Here is a 22,050-nt window from a genome sequence, read left to right as displayed (position 1 = left end):
AGGTTTTATCATTTTTGTTGGTCTTCTCGGACTTTCCTAAAGTGTGGCAGCCAGAACTGGACATCGTACTCCAGTTGAGGCCTTGCCAGTGCCAAGCAGAATAGGACAATTACCTGCAGTGTCTTGCATATTACACTCCTGTTAATACATCCCAGAAGCAACTGCATCACATTGTCAATTTATATTCAATTTGTGATCCACTATAATCCGCAGATCCCTGCTAGCAGGGCTACCACCTAACCAGTTATTTCCCATTTTGTATTTGTGCATTTGATTTTTCCTTCCCAAATGAAAAACTCCGCACTTCTTTTTATTGAATTTAATTGTGTTTATTTCAGACCAATTCTCTAATTTGTCTAGATCATTTTGAATTCAAATCCTGTCCTCTAAAGTACTTGCAGTACTATACAGCTAAATTCTCAGTGTTTCAATGTCGATTATATCAGACCATAATTCCAGGGAAAAGAGTTTAACACTTGCCTATTACAAGGTGTCATGTATTTTTGTAAACATGAAAGTGGTAAATGATTTCATAATCATGCCATAAGACAGACATCAGAAATTCACAAAATAAAGAGATGAGAGTGAGACGTAATTTTATATACTTTGGGGAAATGCAAATAATTTACAAAGTGAAACTGTTACACAAAGGACTGATGCCATAGGCCGTATTCTATACTCATTTACACGATGGAGTTACTCCTGGCAAACATCAATGGAACCCGGGAAAGAACTGGGTTCCAGAAATTAAGAAGATAATTAGATTTGCATTATTTCTGGCCTCTACAAAGTAACTTTTTTTGAGACAATAAAGGGTCTAATAGTGCCCCAGTAAAAGGGAGACAACAGCAGAATTTGAGTTTCTGATTAAAAGCAAACAGCATACAACAAATGGAAGTCTGCTCCTGTTGCTTATAATGTTCGTTATATCCATCCCTTTTGTTAATTTATGTATTCTCTGCATTATTTAACCATGTAAAACAAATCAGTTGTTTTCTTAAGAAATAGGTATACTGTCATAACAAAGTTCCTAACTAAAATGAGCAAAACCCTGTTTATACAAGTCAGTACAGAAACACAGAAATTCAAAGTTTCGAAGTATCTTTAAAGGATGGTGAGAAGGAATGCTACAAGTAAAACGAAGTAATTCAAAAGTCTATATCTGTAGTCTCTTTATAAATGGATTATACATTAAAACTACTTCAGTCCTAACACAGTCCAATATGATATTGAAGTTAAATCAACAAGTAGTACTGTACAACTCTCATTACAAAATTAAATGAAACACACATATTCCCTGTTCCAGACTCACATAAAATGGAACATTCTCTCATCCTCCTCAGAAAATAGTTTCCTTCTTACACCTTATGCAGTTGGGAACAATGCTGTAAAAATATTAAACCAAGTCACTTTGTACCTGGGCTAATGTTGCAATCTGCGGTTGTGCCTGTACAGTCATCTGTTGGCTTTCTGCCTCTGTAACGGCTGCATCTCCACTCTGCTGGTTCTCTGCACCAGATTCCATGGTCATTTAGTTACCTACAATCACAATGATGTGTGTCATGAGTATGGGGGTTTGCCTCTTTCATGGCTTACGTATCCATGTAATTCCATTATTATCGGTGGGGCTGGTAGCAATGCATACAGTTAATGTAGGCCAACATTTCATATTATAAGACCTAGTTTTCAGTTGCTTATAATTTTTCTTTTAACCATTCAGGAAGAAATTTTCTGTGCCAGCTGTCTGTCTCAGGCTGAATTTTCTGTAAAGTTTCAGTAAAAATAGTTTAGCAATTTCTAATAACAAGACTTGAAGAAAATAGGTTGTTTGCCCTATGTTAAAATATTCTTACAACCGCTTTGTTGAGAAGTTCTAGCGCTTCCAGGGACTCAAAATCTCTCAGGAGGCTTTCCCTGTTGTCAGTTATATGCCGTTTGCCATCCCCATGAAAACCTGCCCCAATTTGGCCAAGTTATATAAACCTTCAAAAAAACCTACAGTTTGCACATGCTCAGCAACTTAAGTTTGGCAGCTAAATTCGCTGAAGATTCTATATGAACTATTCATGCTCCATTCCCCACAAATCCTATCTGTGATCACACTGTGCACGGACCATCCCCACAGAGCAAGTGAGTATGTGCCATCACTTGGACTGAGCAGGATGTTTCCTACAAATGCTGTTCCTGTGAATAAAATTTTACCCACAATTGTGGGTAAAATTCACCTGCCAAAGAAAATAAACATAGATAATACTGGAAGTCACTTCCAGAATGGACCAACACCAACATAAGGGATTTGGCATGATATCCAATAATCAACCCATAATATTTTGAAATATTTTTGGAATTAGCTTTATAAAAATGTCGGAGGGCTTTATGCTGTTTTGTATACAACATGAATTTTCCTTGGCTAAATTACGCATCATAGACAGCTCTTAATACAATCTTATTTTAAGCGTTAATTGAATAAGTGTTTTTCGGTAGAACATACAAAATTCTATACAATGAAGTTGCATAACTCCAAAAAGCAAGCATGTAGGGAGAGTTTACTGAATGTTAAATCTGCACCAGTCTGTGAAAGTGACGTTACAATCGCCTTTAAATACTCAAAAGAAAATATTTAGCATGTAATAAAGAATTGCCTCAAAGTTTAGAGAAGTCTTCCAATCACACTACCTTTCAATAAGCACCTGAATATTGTACAAACCAGTCACTTCTTAATGGTGGTGGCCTAAACATTTCTTATGAAATATTATGGTAGAGAAGCTTCCATTTCAACAAGAACTGTGATTCAGAATTACTGGAATGTATATTCTTTGGGAATAGGCACTGCTCTCTTTTAAAGCGATCATTGTCTTTCACATTCATTCTGTTTATCACACTTCAGTCCTGGGTAAAATATGAAATCTCGATGGCTTGGATTAGAGTTACTGCATATCAGACCAATGAAAGTAAACGGCATTAAGACAAGTATCTGTGGAATGATGATCAACAATAAGAGTGAATTCTGGACCAGTTTAGCCTCTACTGAATGTTTCCAGACTGTTAAAGAGAAAGCTCCATAAATACTGAAAGCAGCAACAGAAGACCAATTTTGCATAAACACTTTTGTTTTCTTCAGGAAAAATACCAATGGAAAGATACAGGTGCCAACTACCTTAGTCATGTTCCATGGGAAAAGAGGAAGGCACTGTGCATAAACCAAAACGTGGTCATTCCAATACAAAAAAAATATTCCCTCAAATCAGCAACCTAGTTTTAGTGCTATCAAGTACCACATATGTAGTTCCAACATCAGTTTGGAAACAATTAGAAAAGTCCCTGGTTAAGATGGAGTGATGTTGTAATTAAGTATCACTAATTTAAGGGAAATATAACATTAGAACACGGTGATTCTAAAAATTCAAACACTATGGAAAGGAAGGAAATCAAGGTTAAGTTACACTTAAAAAACAAAAAGCACAAAACCCTCTCCATTTCTGGAAAAAGCAAGTTAGGTTCTCCAAAGCATTCCAAACTCTGCCCTGCCTCCCACTGATGCCAGAATTTGTATATTCCACAGAAGGCAGACATGAGTCTGACAAGTATCACAGCTCACAGATACCTGATACTCTATAATTTGGTAATCTGGCAGTGAATCTTGTAGTTTTAATGTATTTTAGGCAGTTTATACCTTACAAATTTTCATTAGGACTTCAAGAAATACACAGCCTGTGGCCGGGTAACCATCATGAATCATGCAATCAGAATTCAGATTGCAGGGGCCACACCATTGTACATACACAAAATACAATTTTCATCTATTAGTATCTACAGGAAGCCTGCCACTGAGGATCGGAACAATTTAAGATTGGTTCATTGCATCCAATGGTGGGTCTGAGGGAACAATATTAGGAAGGTAAGGTGAGATTTGGATAGGTCTTTGTGTGTCTGACCTCTAAAAGGTGTGATGTTCGGGTTGCTGATTGGTCAGGAGAGAGCAGACTGGAGATACTATGGCCATTTGGTTGGCAGATGATGCAGATATTAGTATTTCAATTGTGGGATGTATAGTATGTGGCTGATTTTATCTTAGTTGGAAAATGTAAAGCTTGCTTACCTAAGAATATCTCATGAATGGAGTTTGAGCATAGATAGGATAATGGGGTTGAGATAAGGTTGTTTGAGACAATTTAACTCATCATTTTTATATATTCTATAGTTTGTTATTTTGTTCTATAGTTCAAAGTTATTAAATTTTGTTTAAAAATAAAACCTTAAACTTCCTTCCTTTATAATGCTTAATTTTGTGAACGCCAGTGTTTATCTATCTTTAAAGTTAGAAAGATTTATTTACAATCTTAACTCTGACCTTTGATTATGTTTTTTGCATGGAAATCTCTTTAAGTTATTAAACAGATATTAAGATTTGCTTGTAACAATCTGATGTACATAATTAACTTCTAAACTAGGAACATATTTGTAGTGTGAACCTTCACGGGAATCCATGCAACAGTTAGTCCATGATCCAGAGCTGTCCTAAACCTCTCAACCCAAGCTCTTCAGCTGAGGACTTCAGGAAGTCAGCAAAGATTTTAGTTTGCAAGCAACAATGAAACATCTATAGCACACAGAAGTGTCATTCTGGATATTATAATGTCTTCTTCAGACCATGAAGACTTTCTAGTCTTCCTTAGGTCATCAGACCTTTCCACAGATTTAAAAGTTCACTGTAAAATGTATATAGTTTACATACATGCTATTCATGGCTTTTCCATTGACTTAATATTTGTGAAACCCTGTGTATATGTGCAAGTCCTTGTTTGGTATGTACAGTAAAGCGGTTCTGTGTCAAAGAAGGGAAGACACATTCTTGCTGTCTGGCAAACCTTAGCAATGTGTTTATCCAGACTTCTCTAGAGAGAAAATCTGCTAGATTTTTAAAATACTATTTGCTATACTATCACAAATCTTTTTCATATTCCATTTAATTTCCCCCAAAAAGGTAACTTAAAAAAAAGCAGTCCTATGCACTATTACTACTTATTAGTTGTATTACCATAGCAATCAAAGACCTCATAAATGAACAAACTGCAAGTTTGCACTCCACTGCACTGCTTATCAAGGCGCAAAAATGCATGAGACTTTTGAAACAGTAACGGTTGGTCTACTTCCCCCTTAAATTAAACTCTATTGGTATTGTTCCTCTAAGTCCTATTGTCGAGAGTCTACATGCAAAAAGAGAGACAGAAAGGACAGCTGTACAAGAATTTGGGTGAGTGTACATCTAACATCTTTGTCATAACCTTACGAAGTGTGTATGATCATTTCAGGTTCAAAATTCAACTATAAACCAGGGATTAATGGAATCAAATAAGGCAGATCAGGACATTGTTGAGAAGCTAAATGATTTCTTTACAATAGTCTTCAACAAAGAGGATGTTATTCCTCTCCCAGACCCACTCCTTTCTGGTAATAAAGATCACATACTACCAGAGACTAAGGTGACAGAAGAAGAGTTGCTGGAACAAATAGATCACTTAAAAAGCAGTCACTAGGCCCAGGGGTTCTGGAAAAGTCTTGAGTGTCTGAGCTGCTAGCAAAAACACATAAGCTCTCATTAAAAATAGCTACCATAACAGAGAATTGGAGGGTAGCAAATGTTATACCTATATCTAAAGAAAGAAAAAAAAAAAAGATATTGATCCAGGGAATTACAGACGAGTAAACTTAACAAATATGCCCCACAGTATCCACCTGTACCTCTACAGTCTCCCTCCTGTACCCCACATTCCCGTTTCTCTCAGTCTATTCCTATCCCACATATTCTCCTAAGTGCGTCACTCTCCTTCTTGAACATCACATTCCACTCCCTCTCCACCTCTCCCTGCATCTCCACACTCCCCTGCAGCTCTCACTTTCCATTGAACCTTCACAAAAATCAATTGCTGCCACACTCTGGGGATCTGACTTTTCCCTCAACATGATTTAGATGCCCTAGCAGCAGCCAGAAAAGATTTTTTTTTTTGTTTTCTTGTTTTCTACATTAGAAATTGAAGTCTTGTCTCTCCTGGAATACTGTATGGATGACTGGAGAATTAGTATGATCTTGACATCTCATACAAAGGAACTAACCCCGATTAATTGAAATGGGAAGTGTTTAAAACTCAGACTGTTTAAAACTCTTACCTGCTATTCAGGTATCACACTTCAGAGAAAATTTCTCGTTGTTAAAGATTTAACACCCTGCCCCTTCAAGAAAGGAGTGAACAAGCTATCCCTGCATATTTCTGAGTCTTCCAGTAAGGTCTTCAACAAAAAAAGGAACATCCCTTGAAACATTCCTGATATTTTTAAGGAAATCATCAAGTAGAAAACCTTTCAGGCCTTCTTCATACAACAAAAATAAGAATAATAATTTAAAAAAGGATGTAACTCCCTCCGCACCCATTTCATATGTCACCTTAAAGAAACTGATACTTAAGACATCAGAAAGCCAAAGTATATTTAACAGAATAAATTTAAATACTATTTCAAGAAACACTGTGTCTTTACATAGATACATATATCCAGTTTTTGAATCTGTAACAAACTGCATGGATTCTATTTTGACCCCTTCTATGTCACTTTTGTGCAAACATTATTGGCAGTCTTTGGCATTAGATCAGTTCAAGGATGTTCAGGTAGGAAATAATCTAGCATTATAGTACCTTTGTACTACAGTATCTAAACAAATTTCATGTAGCTCCCATTAATAATTTCACTACTTCATTTTGGCTATCTAAATGACAAACGACTGGCAAAAATTATTGGGGCTACAATTATTTTCATCCTCAATTAAAATCTCACAACCAAGGATGTGAGTGTCTGATCTCATCATAATTACAAAATGTAACATCAGAGCTGTGGAACACCCAAGTCAGGAAATTCCTGTGTAGTTTTTGGCACACACTAACTATAATACAATAAAATTTTCCTTTAACAGGAAGAATGAGAAAGAGAAAATATACACACAAGATGTCTGAGTGAATGTTGCCTAGCATTCTTAACTATTGGAATGTTCTAATTTGAACACTTAACACTACAACCAGAATGTTACACTACTATCTAGGATTTTTTGAATTTAAATTGTTTTGTTTTAAGTAAAAGAAAACATGGTGGTGATGTAATTGCGGAGTTTATTTCCTGCTGCACACTTTCCATAAGTGTGCACTTATGTTCTGGTCCTGCAAACACATACATACATAATTTAACTCATGTGACTCATCCTATTTCCAGACATTTGCAGAATCAGGGCCTGAACTAGTAATGCACAAATACGCTCCTCTTTGATAAACTAAAATTATTCTTTTTGAATGATCAAAGTCACTAGTTTGACATTTGAAACTTGATATGGACATTTTTTGTGTATTCGGCCAAAAAAACGAATGTCTAGAGTATTTTTAAATGGGCATTTCCCCCCACTTTTGCTGAACTTATAGCTGAAAGAGTTTTCCTAAAACTTTTTTTTACAAGTATTTACATAGACTTGAAGCATGGAATATTCTAGTCCAAAATGTGAATGTTTTGGGAGGTCACGAGCATGTGAAATTCAGGAAAGTGATGGGGGGAATAGAAAGAGATGTGTGTCATTTTACACAATTTCTGATTTTTATTTTTTTTTAATTTTAGAAATCCAGGTCTTACCTACCTGCGGCTGGGAGCATGCCTCCTAAGCCAGGCAGAGAGACAGGTGCCGGCTCTGCCCAAGGTAGAGCACTAAAAATAGCAGTGTGGACGTCGTGGCATGGGCAGTGGCTTGGATTAACTGCCAAAGTCCAAGCCCACTCAGCTCCTTAGGTCCAAGCTCAGGTGGCTAGCCTGAGTCTCCGAACATACCGCAATAGCCACACTATTTTTAGCCCACTAGCTTGAGCAAAACTAGTGCAAGTCTGTCTGTGCAGGCTGTAGAAATACCCTACAGACCTAGCTGAAAAATGACCAATGATTTCAGTGGGTTTTGGATTAGACCCTAAATGAGAGGGGAAGATATTTTTATTCAACTCTCTTCCTTTTTTAAAAAAAATAACAGCAAGTTTTGTGACCCAGGAACCTCTTGGTGCCAACTGGCAGAAAGAGTGCATGAAGTTTTACAGGCACTCCCTGGGTCAGATACTAGGATAAATCATTAAAGGGTGGCACATGTGAGGTCTCTAAAGAGAGCCAGCAGCCCTGTGGTTGTCGTCATCACTGCACAATGTTTTACAGATAGTATTTAAGGACTTGTGTGTCTCTACTGAAAATGACGTTCTTAAGGTAGCTAACTAGGAGGTGATATGTCTCAGGCAGATTCCTGCCAAGCAGGAAGTGTGTCTCACAGTGCATACTGAGCCAAATGATAATCAAGAGACAGCAAAATCCTCAAGAGATAAACAGCAGGAGGGGATCCTATTTATGAGTAAAGACAATAGATTGTTGGGGTATAATGCTGGCTGTAAAAATGCTGGAAGGACTTTGGGTGAACATTGCTCTGTAAGACATGAAAGTATCTAGAGAAGTAAGTGTAGGTGGTAGAATGTTTGTTATGATTTTATTTTATATGTAACAATTTGTTTCCAATACTTCTACTTTGCTATTATCTCTCTTCTTTTTAAAATAAATATAGACATGTCAATAGTGAAAACAAGTATAAGTGCTGTGTGTTAAGTGGAGTGGTGACCTAAAGTGAAATGGGTAAGCTGGGGTATACTATTTCTTTAGAGGCAACAAATCTGTGAATACTGTGCATGTTCAATGGACCAGGGGCTGGATGCTTCAGAGACATGATCGGAGGGCTCCAGGGGTGCCTATTGCTAGTTTGTAGAGAAAGCAAGGTCTGCATTGGCCTAGAGGGGACTGCTTGTGTTGCCTGAGGAGTCAGGGAGCTGACCCAGGTACAGATGAGGCAGGTACAGACAAGGCTTCCTCATGCTAATGGCAGGTGATAGCGAGGTGCCTCACAACCCTGAGAACCCCTGGGAAGCATCACAATATTTAACTTAAATACCCGATTGCTAACTATTTAAGATTCTATACTCTGTCCCTTCACCTGAGAGCTAAAAAAGTTCTTATTCCAGTTCTCTTCCAGCAGAAAAAAGGAGGACCAAACTTAATATTTGAGGTGGATGTTTAAAAAAGCCACCACGAAAAAGATTCCCCCTACCATCCAAAGAGATTCTTCCACTATCAAAGAGAAACAGAACAAAAACAGAAAAAGGCACAACCCCTACTCCCTTTTAAAAAGTTATTTTACAAGTCACCTTTAATTCATGAATATGATTTACTGCTTCCAGCTGGATGTACACAGGTAGGATACTAAAAGGATAATCAGTTTGTTTGCTTTTATTTGAAATTTTGATATATGTTCCAGGATTTGAAATACCTTTGATAAGTATGCAGACAAAAAGAATAAAAACAAAACAACCTCATCCCCAAATACCTCCATGCATTGCAACTATACAAGCAATAGAGATTCTGAAGGCTAAATTTTGCCCTAGAAAGTATGTGACCAACTCCCATGGACTTCAATAAGCATACCGCACACGTTATTAAGAACAGAATTAAGTACAAATATTATGTGGTCTGTTCACTTCTGTATTCCAATTGTGTTTCGCTGCAGCTTGGTATCTTTCCTTTTTATTTATTTACTTTAAAAAAACCAAAAGTACCGATACCTTATTTTTAACCCCACTGAGTTTTTTGTGGTTCTCCTTAATAGTACACACACCATTTTCCTCTGACAAAAATGAAATGTCAATAAATGAAAGAGCACACCTTTTTAACTTGGTGCTGATATCAAAGATCAAAATATTGAAGCTAATATAATTCAGAAAGTTGCACTCATGCTCACTGTAGCAGCATGATAGCCCACTAAAATGATCACTTTACTAGACTGGGCCAATGTGACTTAAACACCAAAGTTTTTAACTCCATGTAAAGAGTAGGTGTCAGGTTATTTTTTGATGGCAGAATCTGGGAGCTGATGATCCTACTATATATTTAGACACTTACCTCTTCTACAAAACAAGTTCTTGACAGGTGGTGTAGGCCCGGTAAACTAGAGTCATGCTCAGCAATATACTGTTCGATAAAGGGTTTAATTTCTGGCCCTAGTCAATTATTCCTTTTATCTTTGGCCAGAATCATACTGGGTATAGAACTGAGGACTGGAGAATGAAAAGGACACATGAGAGTTTACATTTCTTGACAACTTACCTTGAAGCCAGTGACTGTAGCAAGTCATAAATCGAACCCTTGTAACACTGTCACTTGTGTCCAGCATTAAACTACAAACCAGTTTCCATTTTGATTGGCAGTTAAAAAAACAAAGCTACAATCACATCAATATTAAGTCATGTGTCATTTGGGTTTATGATCTCAAATGGGGGCCCCTATACTGCTGCTTTCAAATACTGCAGCTCCCTAATGTCATGCTCACTACTGTAAGGGGGTACAACACAGTGATTCTCTTCTCTTTTACGATTTAATAGCATGTGAAATATTTTGGGGAATCTCCTTTAGTGGCAGTACGTTCGGAACATTAGCATCTGATGGTCCTTTGGCTAAAAGAGCTAGGCAGCGCAGAATAAAAGAGAGACGAGCTGATTCTGAAAGCAGACCCCTTGAGAGAGAGGAAGTGGGAGAGCGAAGCGAACAGAAAGCAGGGTAATGTCTGTGTGAACAATAAGAAAAATGACAGAGAAAGGAAATGAAGACGCCATGAGACCCGGGAAAGAAGCAAGAGCAGGTTAAGCGCCACTTGAAGAGGCAAACATGCATCCGTTTCTCACTGTGTGGAGTTTATCAGGATTTGGAATTGATGGCAGACCTGTCATTTTCATTTAAATAGAACATTTATTTTTCCCCCAAGTATATTCTAATCTCTGAAGACCCCATCCAGTTAGACCTAGAGTAACTGCTTCAGGAAAAAGTGAGATGAACCCATTTAAGGATCTTGATCCACGTGCCACATTGGCTTCATACATAGCAATTCACTGGGTGAGGTTCAGTGCATACATAACTGCTTGGATCCACCAGCTGCAGAGACTACGGTAGTCCTGAACCACTGTGGCCTGGTGTTGGTGGTGGATTCCCCCTTTACGGGGAAGTCTGCACTTATCCCGGTCACTTAGGCTGCACGTTGAGTGTATGACTTTCGATAAGGCAATAACTAGTTACTGCTGAGAAGTGGGTAGTGAAGGGTATATTAGTAATACAGGGAAACTGGGTTTAAACAACTAGTTAGGGGAGCAAAGACTGGTTGCTCAACAGAGGTGGTCTCCTAAGAAAGGTGAAGTAGAATTGTACTCATATTTGGGGGGATACTTTGCAGCTGGCTTAAGATATCAGGTTGTCTAATAAGGATAGTCTCTTGTACAGACTTTGTTTTCCCTCTGCAGTGCAGAGATTCACAGACTCTAATCATTCAGTCCCTCACATACTGGTTAAATTAACAAAGTCCAAGTTACTCTGAAATGTTAATTTCCTTCAAAAAACTGACATATAAGTTTCCCGTTGCAGCTTTCTTTAAACTAATGCCCTCTGAAAAAGTCAGCAGCTCAAAACTTCTCTGCAGGCATAGAACACTAAATGCGACCTGCAGTAATCTACTAACCCGGAATGCTGCACATCCGTACGCAAGTGGCAATCTTGCAGCTCTACTAGAAAGCAAGGAAATTGCCTCAGCACAGGTGTTTCCTTATCTGATTTATATGGTTACAGAGGATCTGTATAACAGATAAATATGTATTAAGGCTACAAAAGCAGGTATCACAAAAAACACTACACACTGTATTAAATGTAATGCCATTATTTGTAGTCTTTCAAGCCAAACTCATTTGTTTGTGGACCGTAGGTTAACGTTACGGTGTGAACATAGACGGCAATCCTTACACTGATCAAGGTATCCCATTTTAGGATTGGATTGATGGCCCACAGAGATCACAATCAGAATGGGGGTGCCATCCTGGTCTATTATGTATGTAAGGTTATGTTTTGAAACAAAATCCTAGCGAAAATCCCCACGACTCTGGAACTAAATAGATTCCAGACAACAAAACATGTCTTCTCTCCCTTCCCATAATACTGGGTGGCAACTCTTGAGTAGCTAAAAATTGTTATTCAGTCACAAAAAAGTAAATGATAAATTAGACTCAGTGCTTGATTTCTATTATCCAGGCCACTCCTTTCCTTTCTATGTTGGGGTGGATTTGAACACTAAGACCACCTGAGCATGAAGCAAAATACTGGAACTTGAAAAATCTACTGCTGAAGCTCTAAAGTGGTAAAACCAACATTTACAGCTGGAATGTTTTTGTATTATAAAGACTGGCAACTGAGTCAAGACGTTCAGTGCAAGAATGTCAAGTTTTAAATGTGATCAACAGAATTACTAAATTCTATGTACTATGTAACAGAATGTTAGACAACTACTCTTTCTCTATGCTCAGATTTTATAAGTTGATCAGAAGTGACAACTTCATTTTGAATGTATCTGACCCACTTTAGAATCTAGAGCACTAAAGTAAGCATTATTGTAAGTCAGGTTGTACAAAATCATTGCTTCGTGTATAAACTGCAGCTTTTACAGGAATAGATTATTAAAAAAACAAAACAAAAAACATTTTTCATAATGTTTGATGTTTGGAATATACATGACAGTTCAAATATTCAACCCCAAACATATGAATACGAGGTTATGTCACATGATGAACACTGACAAGACTTTTGTTTGAAAATCTGTTTAATGAGTTCATAAGGGAAAAAAACAAAAATGGACATGTTCATTAAACTGATTTTTTTCTACTAGTTTATTAATGGATTACTATGTGAAGTGGATTAAATCTGGAAGCAAGATGGCTAGAAATAACAGAGGCCAAATGTTTGTAGTGAATTAAGAACAACAGTCAATATCTATGAATTCAACCTATAGAGTGTTATTGTTTTAAAGTTTTACTCGCTCCATTATGCACAAAATAAAAGTCTTTAGAAGCCATGTGCACTCAAGGTCACCCCTTAAATTTTGAGACACTTACAAAGAATTATGTTATACACATACACCCCCATTCTCTACAACTACTTTGTCTTTCAGGCTCCACTAATTTTGAAACAAAACTGTCAATGTCATCTTGCTTTAATTGAACTCCCCCATTTAACTCAATGTCACCACTCTTGTAAAGTGTTTCTGAAGCGATACAAAGAGCCTTGATTCTATACTAATTGTCCTGTTGTACTAAAACAATGTAACTTGTAAGCCACTTTTGGCAGCACCCCCCAAAAAAAACCTAAACTTGCTAAATTTAATCCAAAATTACTCTGCCTTAAAAAAAAATAACACACTCAGTGAATAGTTTTTCCATGTATTTTTAATCAGTCTGGCCATTGCAGGAAGGCATTCTCAAAAGAGGGTCTTGCAATATGCCTTATGGGTGGTCATACTCTGGATTACTCTGATCTCCACACTTAAACCTCCCCAAGCTAGAACTCTAATACTTCATCTTGAATTTCGAGAACTGCATTGCTCTAGAGCAGCATAGCTGTCTTGGTAGATACAGGAATGAGAGGTGGTCCTGAGGTATTGATGATTTTGAAAATCAGGACTAAGAACTTGAACTGGCAATGGAATCAGACTGGGAGCCAGGAGAGGGAGTGGAGCACATGGGTGAGGTACCTGCAGCAGCTTGTCCTGTTGAGATAGTGAGAAGCCTCTTCCTGCACAAAACTGGAGACTCTGCTTTGCTTCTACATTCAGCCCTGGTACAGTGAGTTACAGTGATCCAATGTGGAGATAACAAATGCATGGATAAGTGTGCCCAGATCCAGAAAGAGGTGGAATTTCTTAACAAGCTACAGATGAAAGGTGGTTTTTTCCTGTACTGATGCTATTTTATCTTTTAGTCAAACATGACTTCAATGGAAAAGGAGGACAATGTCCAGCTTAGTTCTTAAGTGTATTTCCCTGCTTCCAACCAGTATCACTTCTTGATTGGACTGAGTTTGAGCCAGCTGCTCTTCATGGATATTTGTTTCATGTACACATTGGCATATGCTTGTGATGCTGTTGGTTGCCTTGGTGTAAAATAAAACAGACAGGTAGGTGTCAATGGTGCACCATTGGCATCAGTGCCCCAGATGTCTTACCATCTCTGTAAGTAGCCATGTAGATACTGAAGAGATGCGGAAACAGGATGGATCCTCAAGGGACCCCACAGGGCAGGGCCTTTGGGATGAAAAGCATCACTACTCTCTGGGTCCTGCTGGAGAGGAATGAGTTGAGCCACTGTAGTTCTGCCCTGTCTAAATCTAGTTATGTCATGAATGCGAGTGGAAAAGGAGCACCCCATGCTTGGCTGGAGCCAAAACTACAGGCATATCAAACAGTATGTGCATTAAGATTAAGTCTCTCCATTTCCAGGAGGAGATCATCTTTTAGAGTGCCTGATTGCAATGTATCCAGGATGTCGACAGAATCACGAGATAGAGCTTGATTGTCACTATTTTAATCAATGATTTTGCCTAAGACTGGGAGTTTGGAGATGGGATGGTAACTGGAAAGGTTTGCTGAGTTCAGTGCTGGCTTTTTGAGGATGGGTAGGCAATTACATTTTTCTTACAGTTGCTTCTCTGAAAAAAGTGTTGATTATTTATTAGCAATGGGCAACATTGTTCTTCTCTGGCTTTCACCAACCAGAAGAAATGTGAACTGCTCTGCAATGCACCTTAATCCTAACTGGCAACAACTTGCTAATCCAGTTTTAGGCACAATTCTTACTTTAAAAAAAAAGAGAAAGAGAGAGGCCAAGCTGCATATCGTTTGAGATAAGGACACTACTAAGGCCAAATTCACCACTGTCCTGCAGAGCAGGAAGCATCATCAGTGAGTTCTAAGGGGCAGTGCCTCCTGAAAAATATACTGTCTGCCTTGCTCCAGCAGCTGAAGGGGACTGCTCAGATCCCCACCAAGATGCTGCCCCTGGACTCTGTTTGGGGGTTTCACGTTTCATATTATTTATATCGGTATTATCATAGCACCTATGAGGTTCGAATGAAGGAACATGACATTTTGGAGTTCTTCCTGACACATGGCTACCTGGAAAAAGGGGGACCCAAGGTGTTCTCTCACCTTGCCTCTTACAGGGATTCTTTCCTTACCCCTCCTTCCCCATGACTTTTGACAAGGGATAGCTATGTTCCCCCCACACATGTCCAGGCTTCTGAAAGGGGGAACGTCTCCCTAGATCACCCACATACTTTGGCCAGTCACAGCTTTCACGGCTTCAGTATGGACAAGTTTACATGACTTTGGTCTCTGTGGACAGAAGCAGTTAAAATAATCAGTCTTTGGTTCTTGCCTCTGCCTATGCTTGGAATCTGCACTTGTTGCTTCCATCTACTGGAGTCACTCTGTGAGAATGAGGCAAAAGGGAAAAGACCCTTCCTATCCTGTTCCCTTGTAGGAGATTTTAGAGCAGCAAGAGAGAAACAGCCATGACTGTGATCAGTTTCACAGAGCGTGACCAGAATCCTGTTGTTTTCATGGTACTGGTTTTATACTCTCTCTAGAGGAAGTTCTCTACACCCCACTAGGGTCTGGATTTTTTAAGCCCTGCTTATATCTCCTACTGCACTTTGTGGAGAGCACACACAAGTACATTTGAAGGTATTACCAGCGAAGCAGAGCCAGAGGAAGAGTTTTGCAGAATAAGGGCCAATTCAGGTAAATCATGCTTTCTTCTACAGTTCAATGGGGTTTAGAAGGAAACCCATACAGGAAGAAGGTTATCGTATTTAACCCCAGATCAGATGTGCTGGTGGGTCTGTTTGCAGAATGGAATAATGGTCTATTCTTTGCTGCTATTGAGACACCAAGCAGAAGATTTAGAATGGTGTCTATTTCAGAGCGATAGCCGTGTTAGTCTGTATCAGCAGAAAGAACGAGGAGTACTTGTGGCACCTTAGAGAATAATAAATTTATTTGAGCATAAGCTTTCGCGGGCTAAAGCCCACTTCATCAGATGCATGCAGTGGAAAATACAGTAGGAAGAGATATACATATATACAGAGAACATGAAAAAATGGGGGCTGCCATACCAACTCTTAACAAGACCAATCGATTAAGATGGGCTATTATCAGCAGGAGAAAAAAAGCTTTTGTAGTGATAATCAGGATGGCCCATTTCAAACAGTTGACAAGAAGGTGTGAGTAACAGTAGGGGGAAAATTAGCATGGGGAAATAGAATTAATCTGCAAACTGGACACCATTAAATTAGGCTTGAATAAAGACTGGGTGTGGATGAGTCATTACACTAACTAAAAACTATTTCCCCATGCTAATTTTTCCCCCTACTGTTACTCACACCTTTTTGTCAACTGTTTAAAATGGGCCATCCTGATTATCACTACAAGTTTTTTTTCTCCTGCTGATAATAGCCCACCTTAATTATCGTAGAATCATAGAATCATAGAATATCAGGGTTGGAAGGGACCCCAGAAGGTCATCTAGTCCAACCCCCTGCTCGAAGCAGGACCAATTCCCAGTTAAATCATCCCAGCCAGGGCTTTGTCAAGCCTGACCTTAAAAACCTCTAAGGAAGGAGATTCTACCACCTCCCTAGGTAACGCATTCCAGTGTTTCACCACCCTCTTAGTGAAAAAGTTTTTCCTAATATCCAATCTAAACCTCCCCCATTGCAACTTGAGACCATTACTCCTCGTTCTGTCATCTGCTACCATTGAGAACAGTCTAGAGCCATCCTCTTTGGAACCCCCTTTCAGGTAGTTGAAAGCAGCTATCAAATCCCCCCTCATTCTTCTCTTCTGCAGACTAAACAATCCCAGCTCCCTCAGCCTCTCCTCATAAGTCATGTGCTCTAGACCCCTAATCATTTTTGTTGCCCTTCGCTGGACTCTCTCCAATTTATCCACATCCTTCTTGTAGTGTGGGGCCCAAAACTGGACACAGTACTCCAGATGAGGCCTCACCAGTGTCGAATAGAGGGGAACGATCACATCCCTCGATCTGCTGGCTATGCCCCTACTTATACATCCGAAAATGCCATTGGCCTTCTTGGCAACAAGGGCACACTGTTGACTCATATCCAGCTTCTCGTCCACTGTCACCCCTAGGTCCTTTTCCGCAGAACTGCTGCCTAGCCATTCGGTCCCTAGTCTGTAGCGGTGCATTGGATTCTTCCATCCTAAGTGCAGGACCCTGCACTTATCCTTATTGAACCTCATCAGATTTCTTTTGGCCCAATCCTCCAATTTGTCTAGGTCCTTCTGTATCCTATCCCTCCCCTCCAGCGTATCTACCACTCCTCCCAGTTTAGTATCATCTGCAAATTTGCTGAGAGTGCAATCCACACCATCCTCCAGATCATTTATGAAGATATTGAACAAAACCGGCCCCAGGACCGACCCCTGGGGCACTCCACTTGACACCGGCTGCCAACTAGACATGGAGCCATTGATCACTACCCGTTGAGCCCGACAATCTAGCCAGCTTTCTACCCACCTTATAGTGCATTCATCTAGCCCATACTTCCTTAACTTGCTGACAAGAATACTGTGGGAGACCGTGTCAAAAGCTTTGCTAAAGTCAAGAAACAATACATCCACTGCTTTCCCTTCATCCACAGAACCAGTAATCTCATCATAAAAGGCGATTAGATTAGTCAGGCATGACCTTCCCTTGGTGAATCCATGCTGACTGTTCCTGATCACTTTCCTCTCATGTAAGTGCTTCGCCACGAGTAATTGATTGGTCTCGTTAAGAGTTGGTATGGCAGCCCCCATTTTTTCATGTTCTCTGTATATATATCTATATCTTCCTACTGTATTTTCCACTGCATACATCTGATGAAGTGGGCTTTAGCCCACGAAAGCTTATGCTCAAATACATCTGTTAGTCTCTAAGGTGCCACAAATCCTCCTCGTTCTTTCTAGCGGTGTCTATGTAACAGATGAAGAGATATAATCCAAGTGCTAGAAGGTTCTGGGAAATTCTGTTGCAGCTAGAGACAGCCTTTAGAAAACGACAGTAACAGAAAGCTCAAGAAACGGGCAGTGAGGTCGAAAAATTAACAAGATGAATAATAAAGCATGACCACGGAAGGAAGCAGAGTTGAGAAAGGATAACATACAAGGTAAAGAGTGCCACAGGAAGACAATGAAATAATGAATGTGACAAGGTAAGTGTGCATGTGACTGCAAAATATTTGAAACTGCTGCATCACATTTTTATTTATTTTGCATATATAAAAAAATTCAAATTTACATAAACCACTCAGCACTGCAGCCACGAATAAGGATCAGAGTCCACATCACATCATCCATCCTTAGTTATAAATGCATCCATAATTTTAAAATTTAAGTTAGTCTGGAAGGCAGTATGTAAATTTCAGATTGGGTTCTTGATTGTCCCAGGCTGCTGGACAATAGGATTTTTTCCCCTAGCCTGTCTGGCCTTGAAAGGATGTCACTATTTATACGGAACAGAAAAGGTCGGTCCGCCTACAAAGCAATCCAAGTCACTTTCTCCCTTCAAAAAAAGACCCTGCCTAACCCCAGGGAATGAGGGACAAAACTATCCTCAACCTAATATGCTATCGCTCAAATAATACTTAATAAAGGATTAGAGATTTATATGGCTAGTCACATGAAACAGTATGAAAATGTACATAAAGGGCATACATGCTTATGCTTCAGGGTATCAGCCAACTGCCTCTAGAGCAGAGTAACAAAAGTCCATTATTAGTTTCTAGCACCTTCCTCTAAAGCAGCTGATGCTGGCCACTGTTGGAGGCAGTACTTCAGACCAGACATAAGACCATAAGAATGACCATACTAGGCCAGACCAATGGCCCTTCTATCCCAGTATCCTATCTTCCAACAGTGGCCAATGCCAGATGCTTCAAAAAGTAAATGAACAGAACAGGGCAATCATTAAGTGATCCATCCAGTCCCAGCTTAGGGACACCAGGAGCATGGGGTTGCATTGTTGGATCATATTAAAGAAGTTCTGTATTAAAATCACAAATGAGTTTGATTCCCCATAGTTTAAATTCCAGGGTATTACTAATTAAGAGGTCTCTTGGTTTTTGGTACTGTTTCTCTCCCTCTATGTGTGAAACTTGCAAGCTGCTAATTGTGTTAGTACATTCTAAGACAGAGTCTGTTCTCAAAGCAATTCTTTGTAACAACTACTCCTCACACAGAGAGAGACTCAAAGCAATACTCTGTAACAAAAGAAACAGCACACAAAGACTCCCCGCCCTTTTGTTGTATTCATCTCGCTTTGTTAACAATTGTGATTAAAATAGAGATAGAGGATGTATGTGGATGGATGCTTGGTGTGGATAATAACTGAATGATCAGGGAGGCGCCAGCCTAAGAACCCAGTATCCATCGGCTGAAGAAGGCGTCAAGTGGAAATAACCAGAGGACCCCCGGAGGGCAGACTGGAATCCACCCAACAGCCTCAAGAATGGGAGAACCAAAGAACAAGATAACATCTGGCAGCACAGAGCCGTCAGGAATGTGCCACATCTGCTGATTGATTCAGCAACAGCATAATGAAGCAATTCCCAGAGACTGGCATAGGAAGAAATTCCTATAAAAATGGACTCTAGAAAGTGAGAACTTTGGGGTCTGATTCTGCAAACCAACTTCCAGGAGCATCAGATGTGCATCTGACAAGGCCCTGCTCCCTCCTCATGTTCAGGCCACCTGGCCAGTGGCTTGGCATGAGCAACTCTAAGGCTGGTAACTATGATAACAACCTTGCAGAACCTGTGTGTGTTTGTATGAATGAATGTGTGAATAAATATGAAATTGAATGGAATGTTATAGCTCTAACTGCTTACTATGATTCTTTCTGTATTGACAATAATTGTGGCATTTTGCCTTTTCCCCTTTAATAAGGTCCTGCTGGTTTTTATTTTATTGGTATAACAGCATCCCTGACCATCTTAGCTAATAGCCATTGATGGACCTATCCTCCAGGAACTTATCGAGTTATTTTTGGAACCCAGTTATTCCTTCTGACCTTGACAACATCCCCTGGCAATGAGTGCCACTGGCTGACTGTGTGTTGTGTGAAGATGTACTTCCTTTTGTTTGTTTTAAATCTGCTGCCTATTAATTCCATTGGTTCTTATGTTATGCAAAGGGAAAAATAACACTTATTCACTTTCTCCATGCCATTCATGATATTATAGCTCTGTATCATATCCCCACTTAGTCATCTCTTTTCCAACCTGAACAGTCCCAGTCTTGTTAATCTCTCTTCATAAAGAAGTTGTTCCATTCTCTTAATCGTTTTTGTTGCCCTTCCCTGTACCTTTTCCATTTCTAATTATCTTTTTTGAGACGGGACTACCAGAACTGCATACAGTAGTCAAGGTGTGGGCATGCCGTGGATTTATATAATGGCCTTATGAAATTGACTGTCTTATTATCTCTCTCTTTCCTAAAGGTTCCTAACATGGTTAGCTTTTTTAACTGTCAGACCACGAGTATGGTAATACTAGTGCCAGGCCACTAGTATGAGCCAGAATGGGAATTCCTATGTATTTAGCACTATTTTAGCACCATTCACCCAAGAATCACAAAGTGCATAACAAACAACCACCACTCTTGTGAGATAGGTAGGTATGCCCATTTACTAAGGGGGAAATGGCTGCACAATAATTAGGATTTGCTTAAGGTCGCGCATGAGTTATTGAGTCAGCCGTAGTAGCAAGATAATGTCTAGAGCTGTATTTTAACAACTAAATATGCTTCCTCCAATTTTCTTACCCTCTCCTATCAGGAGACTCCCACAATTTGTTTTCTTCTCCTAGATGGATAGTGTACATCCCACACAGAGAGGGAAAACAGAGGCAATAGGAAACTGAGGAAATCCTTGTCTATTTCGAACTACTGCTTTTGCCAGCATCAGGGAGAAAGCAGCATGGGAATGTGCATTCCTGCCTTTCTTCTTAAAATATGCTGCACTTCTCTGGTCTAAATGTAAAGTTTTGAAGCATTTACCAAATATTAGCAGCTGAACAGGGAAACAACTGGGAGAAGTGGAAGAGAAACACTCATCTACAGGGATGCTTCTCAACACTCAGACATAAGATTACAGACATTCATAATCACTGACCACAGACAAGGTAGCGTGACAATTTTTACTTTAAGGATTCAGTTCCAGTGAGATAGCAATACAAATAATAAATAACATTTTAACATGCCAGCTGTATCATAGACAACTTTACAAGATGTAGGAGTATGTAAGATCAATGCTCCAATTTGGACAGTTTGCTGCATTTATTCAAATAAATAAATAAAACGTTGCCATTTTGTTCTTGATGTGCTCATACATATCAATAAGACTCCAACCAGGCCTGCTAGTTGCAAAGAAAGCATTGAAAATAAGAGTAATGTGTAACTGTAAGTGACATCTATTGTATCTTTACAAATGTAGGGCCTTACCTACATTAACAAAATTTGCAGCTACATAGCGATGTAGAGCTCTGCACTAGTGCAAGACAGGGCTTGTACTGATACTTTTTATTCCAGCAGAACAGTGATTTTCTGCAGTAATTTGTCTCAGTGTGGCATATCTACATTTGATGATTGTAGCAGCATACCACCACCAGTGAAGGTTTTGTTTTGCAGATGGACCCTAGGATAATCTAAAATGTCAAAATAGTTAGCTATGTCACTGATGATTAAAGCAAGTAAGGATTAATCAGGTTCTGAAGATCTACCCCCCATGTTAAGGCTACCAGTACTTGGAGATACCACCACTACTCCCAGTCCCACTCTGACCTATGAAGCCAAAGGGGAGCCTAAGGTGGCACATAAGCCTCTCCACAGAGGAGCCAGAGTTCAGCTGGGCAGCCAACACCCAATGGACTGCCCTCTCCCCTCTGCTAGAAGTTCAGTCTCCTCCCTTCCCAGGACAAGATTCCCATACAATCTAAAGAGGGCATTAAGTTTATCGACAAAAATATAGACACATTCAAAGCAAACTAATTTAAGCTTTAATATTTTGATGAGGGGAGTAG

General features: G+C 39.4%; 1 protein-coding gene across 1 annotated transcript in view; it reads right to left on the bottom strand.

Annotated features, from left to right (window-relative positions):
* CREB1 (cAMP responsive element binding protein 1) overlaps positions 1 to 22,050 on the bottom strand; it is a 46,406-nt gene that overhangs the window by 20,833 nt on the left and 3,523 nt on the right. Inside the window, exon 2 of the mRNA XM_074968018.1 lies at positions 1,418 to 1,539. Coding sequence (XP_074824119.1) covers positions 1,418 to 1,531 — 114 coding nt within the window. The 5' untranslated portion in view covers positions 1,532 to 1,539. The remainder of the gene's footprint in view (positions 1 to 1,417; positions 1,540 to 22,050) is intronic.

This window comes from Natator depressus, chromosome 11 (assembly GCF_965152275.1).
Source record: "Natator depressus isolate rNatDep1 chromosome 11, rNatDep2.hap1, whole genome shotgun sequence".
Taxonomy (NCBI): domain Eukaryota; kingdom Metazoa; phylum Chordata; order Testudines; family Cheloniidae; genus Natator; species Natator depressus.
This window is presented reverse-complemented; position numbering and strand designations above follow the sequence as displayed.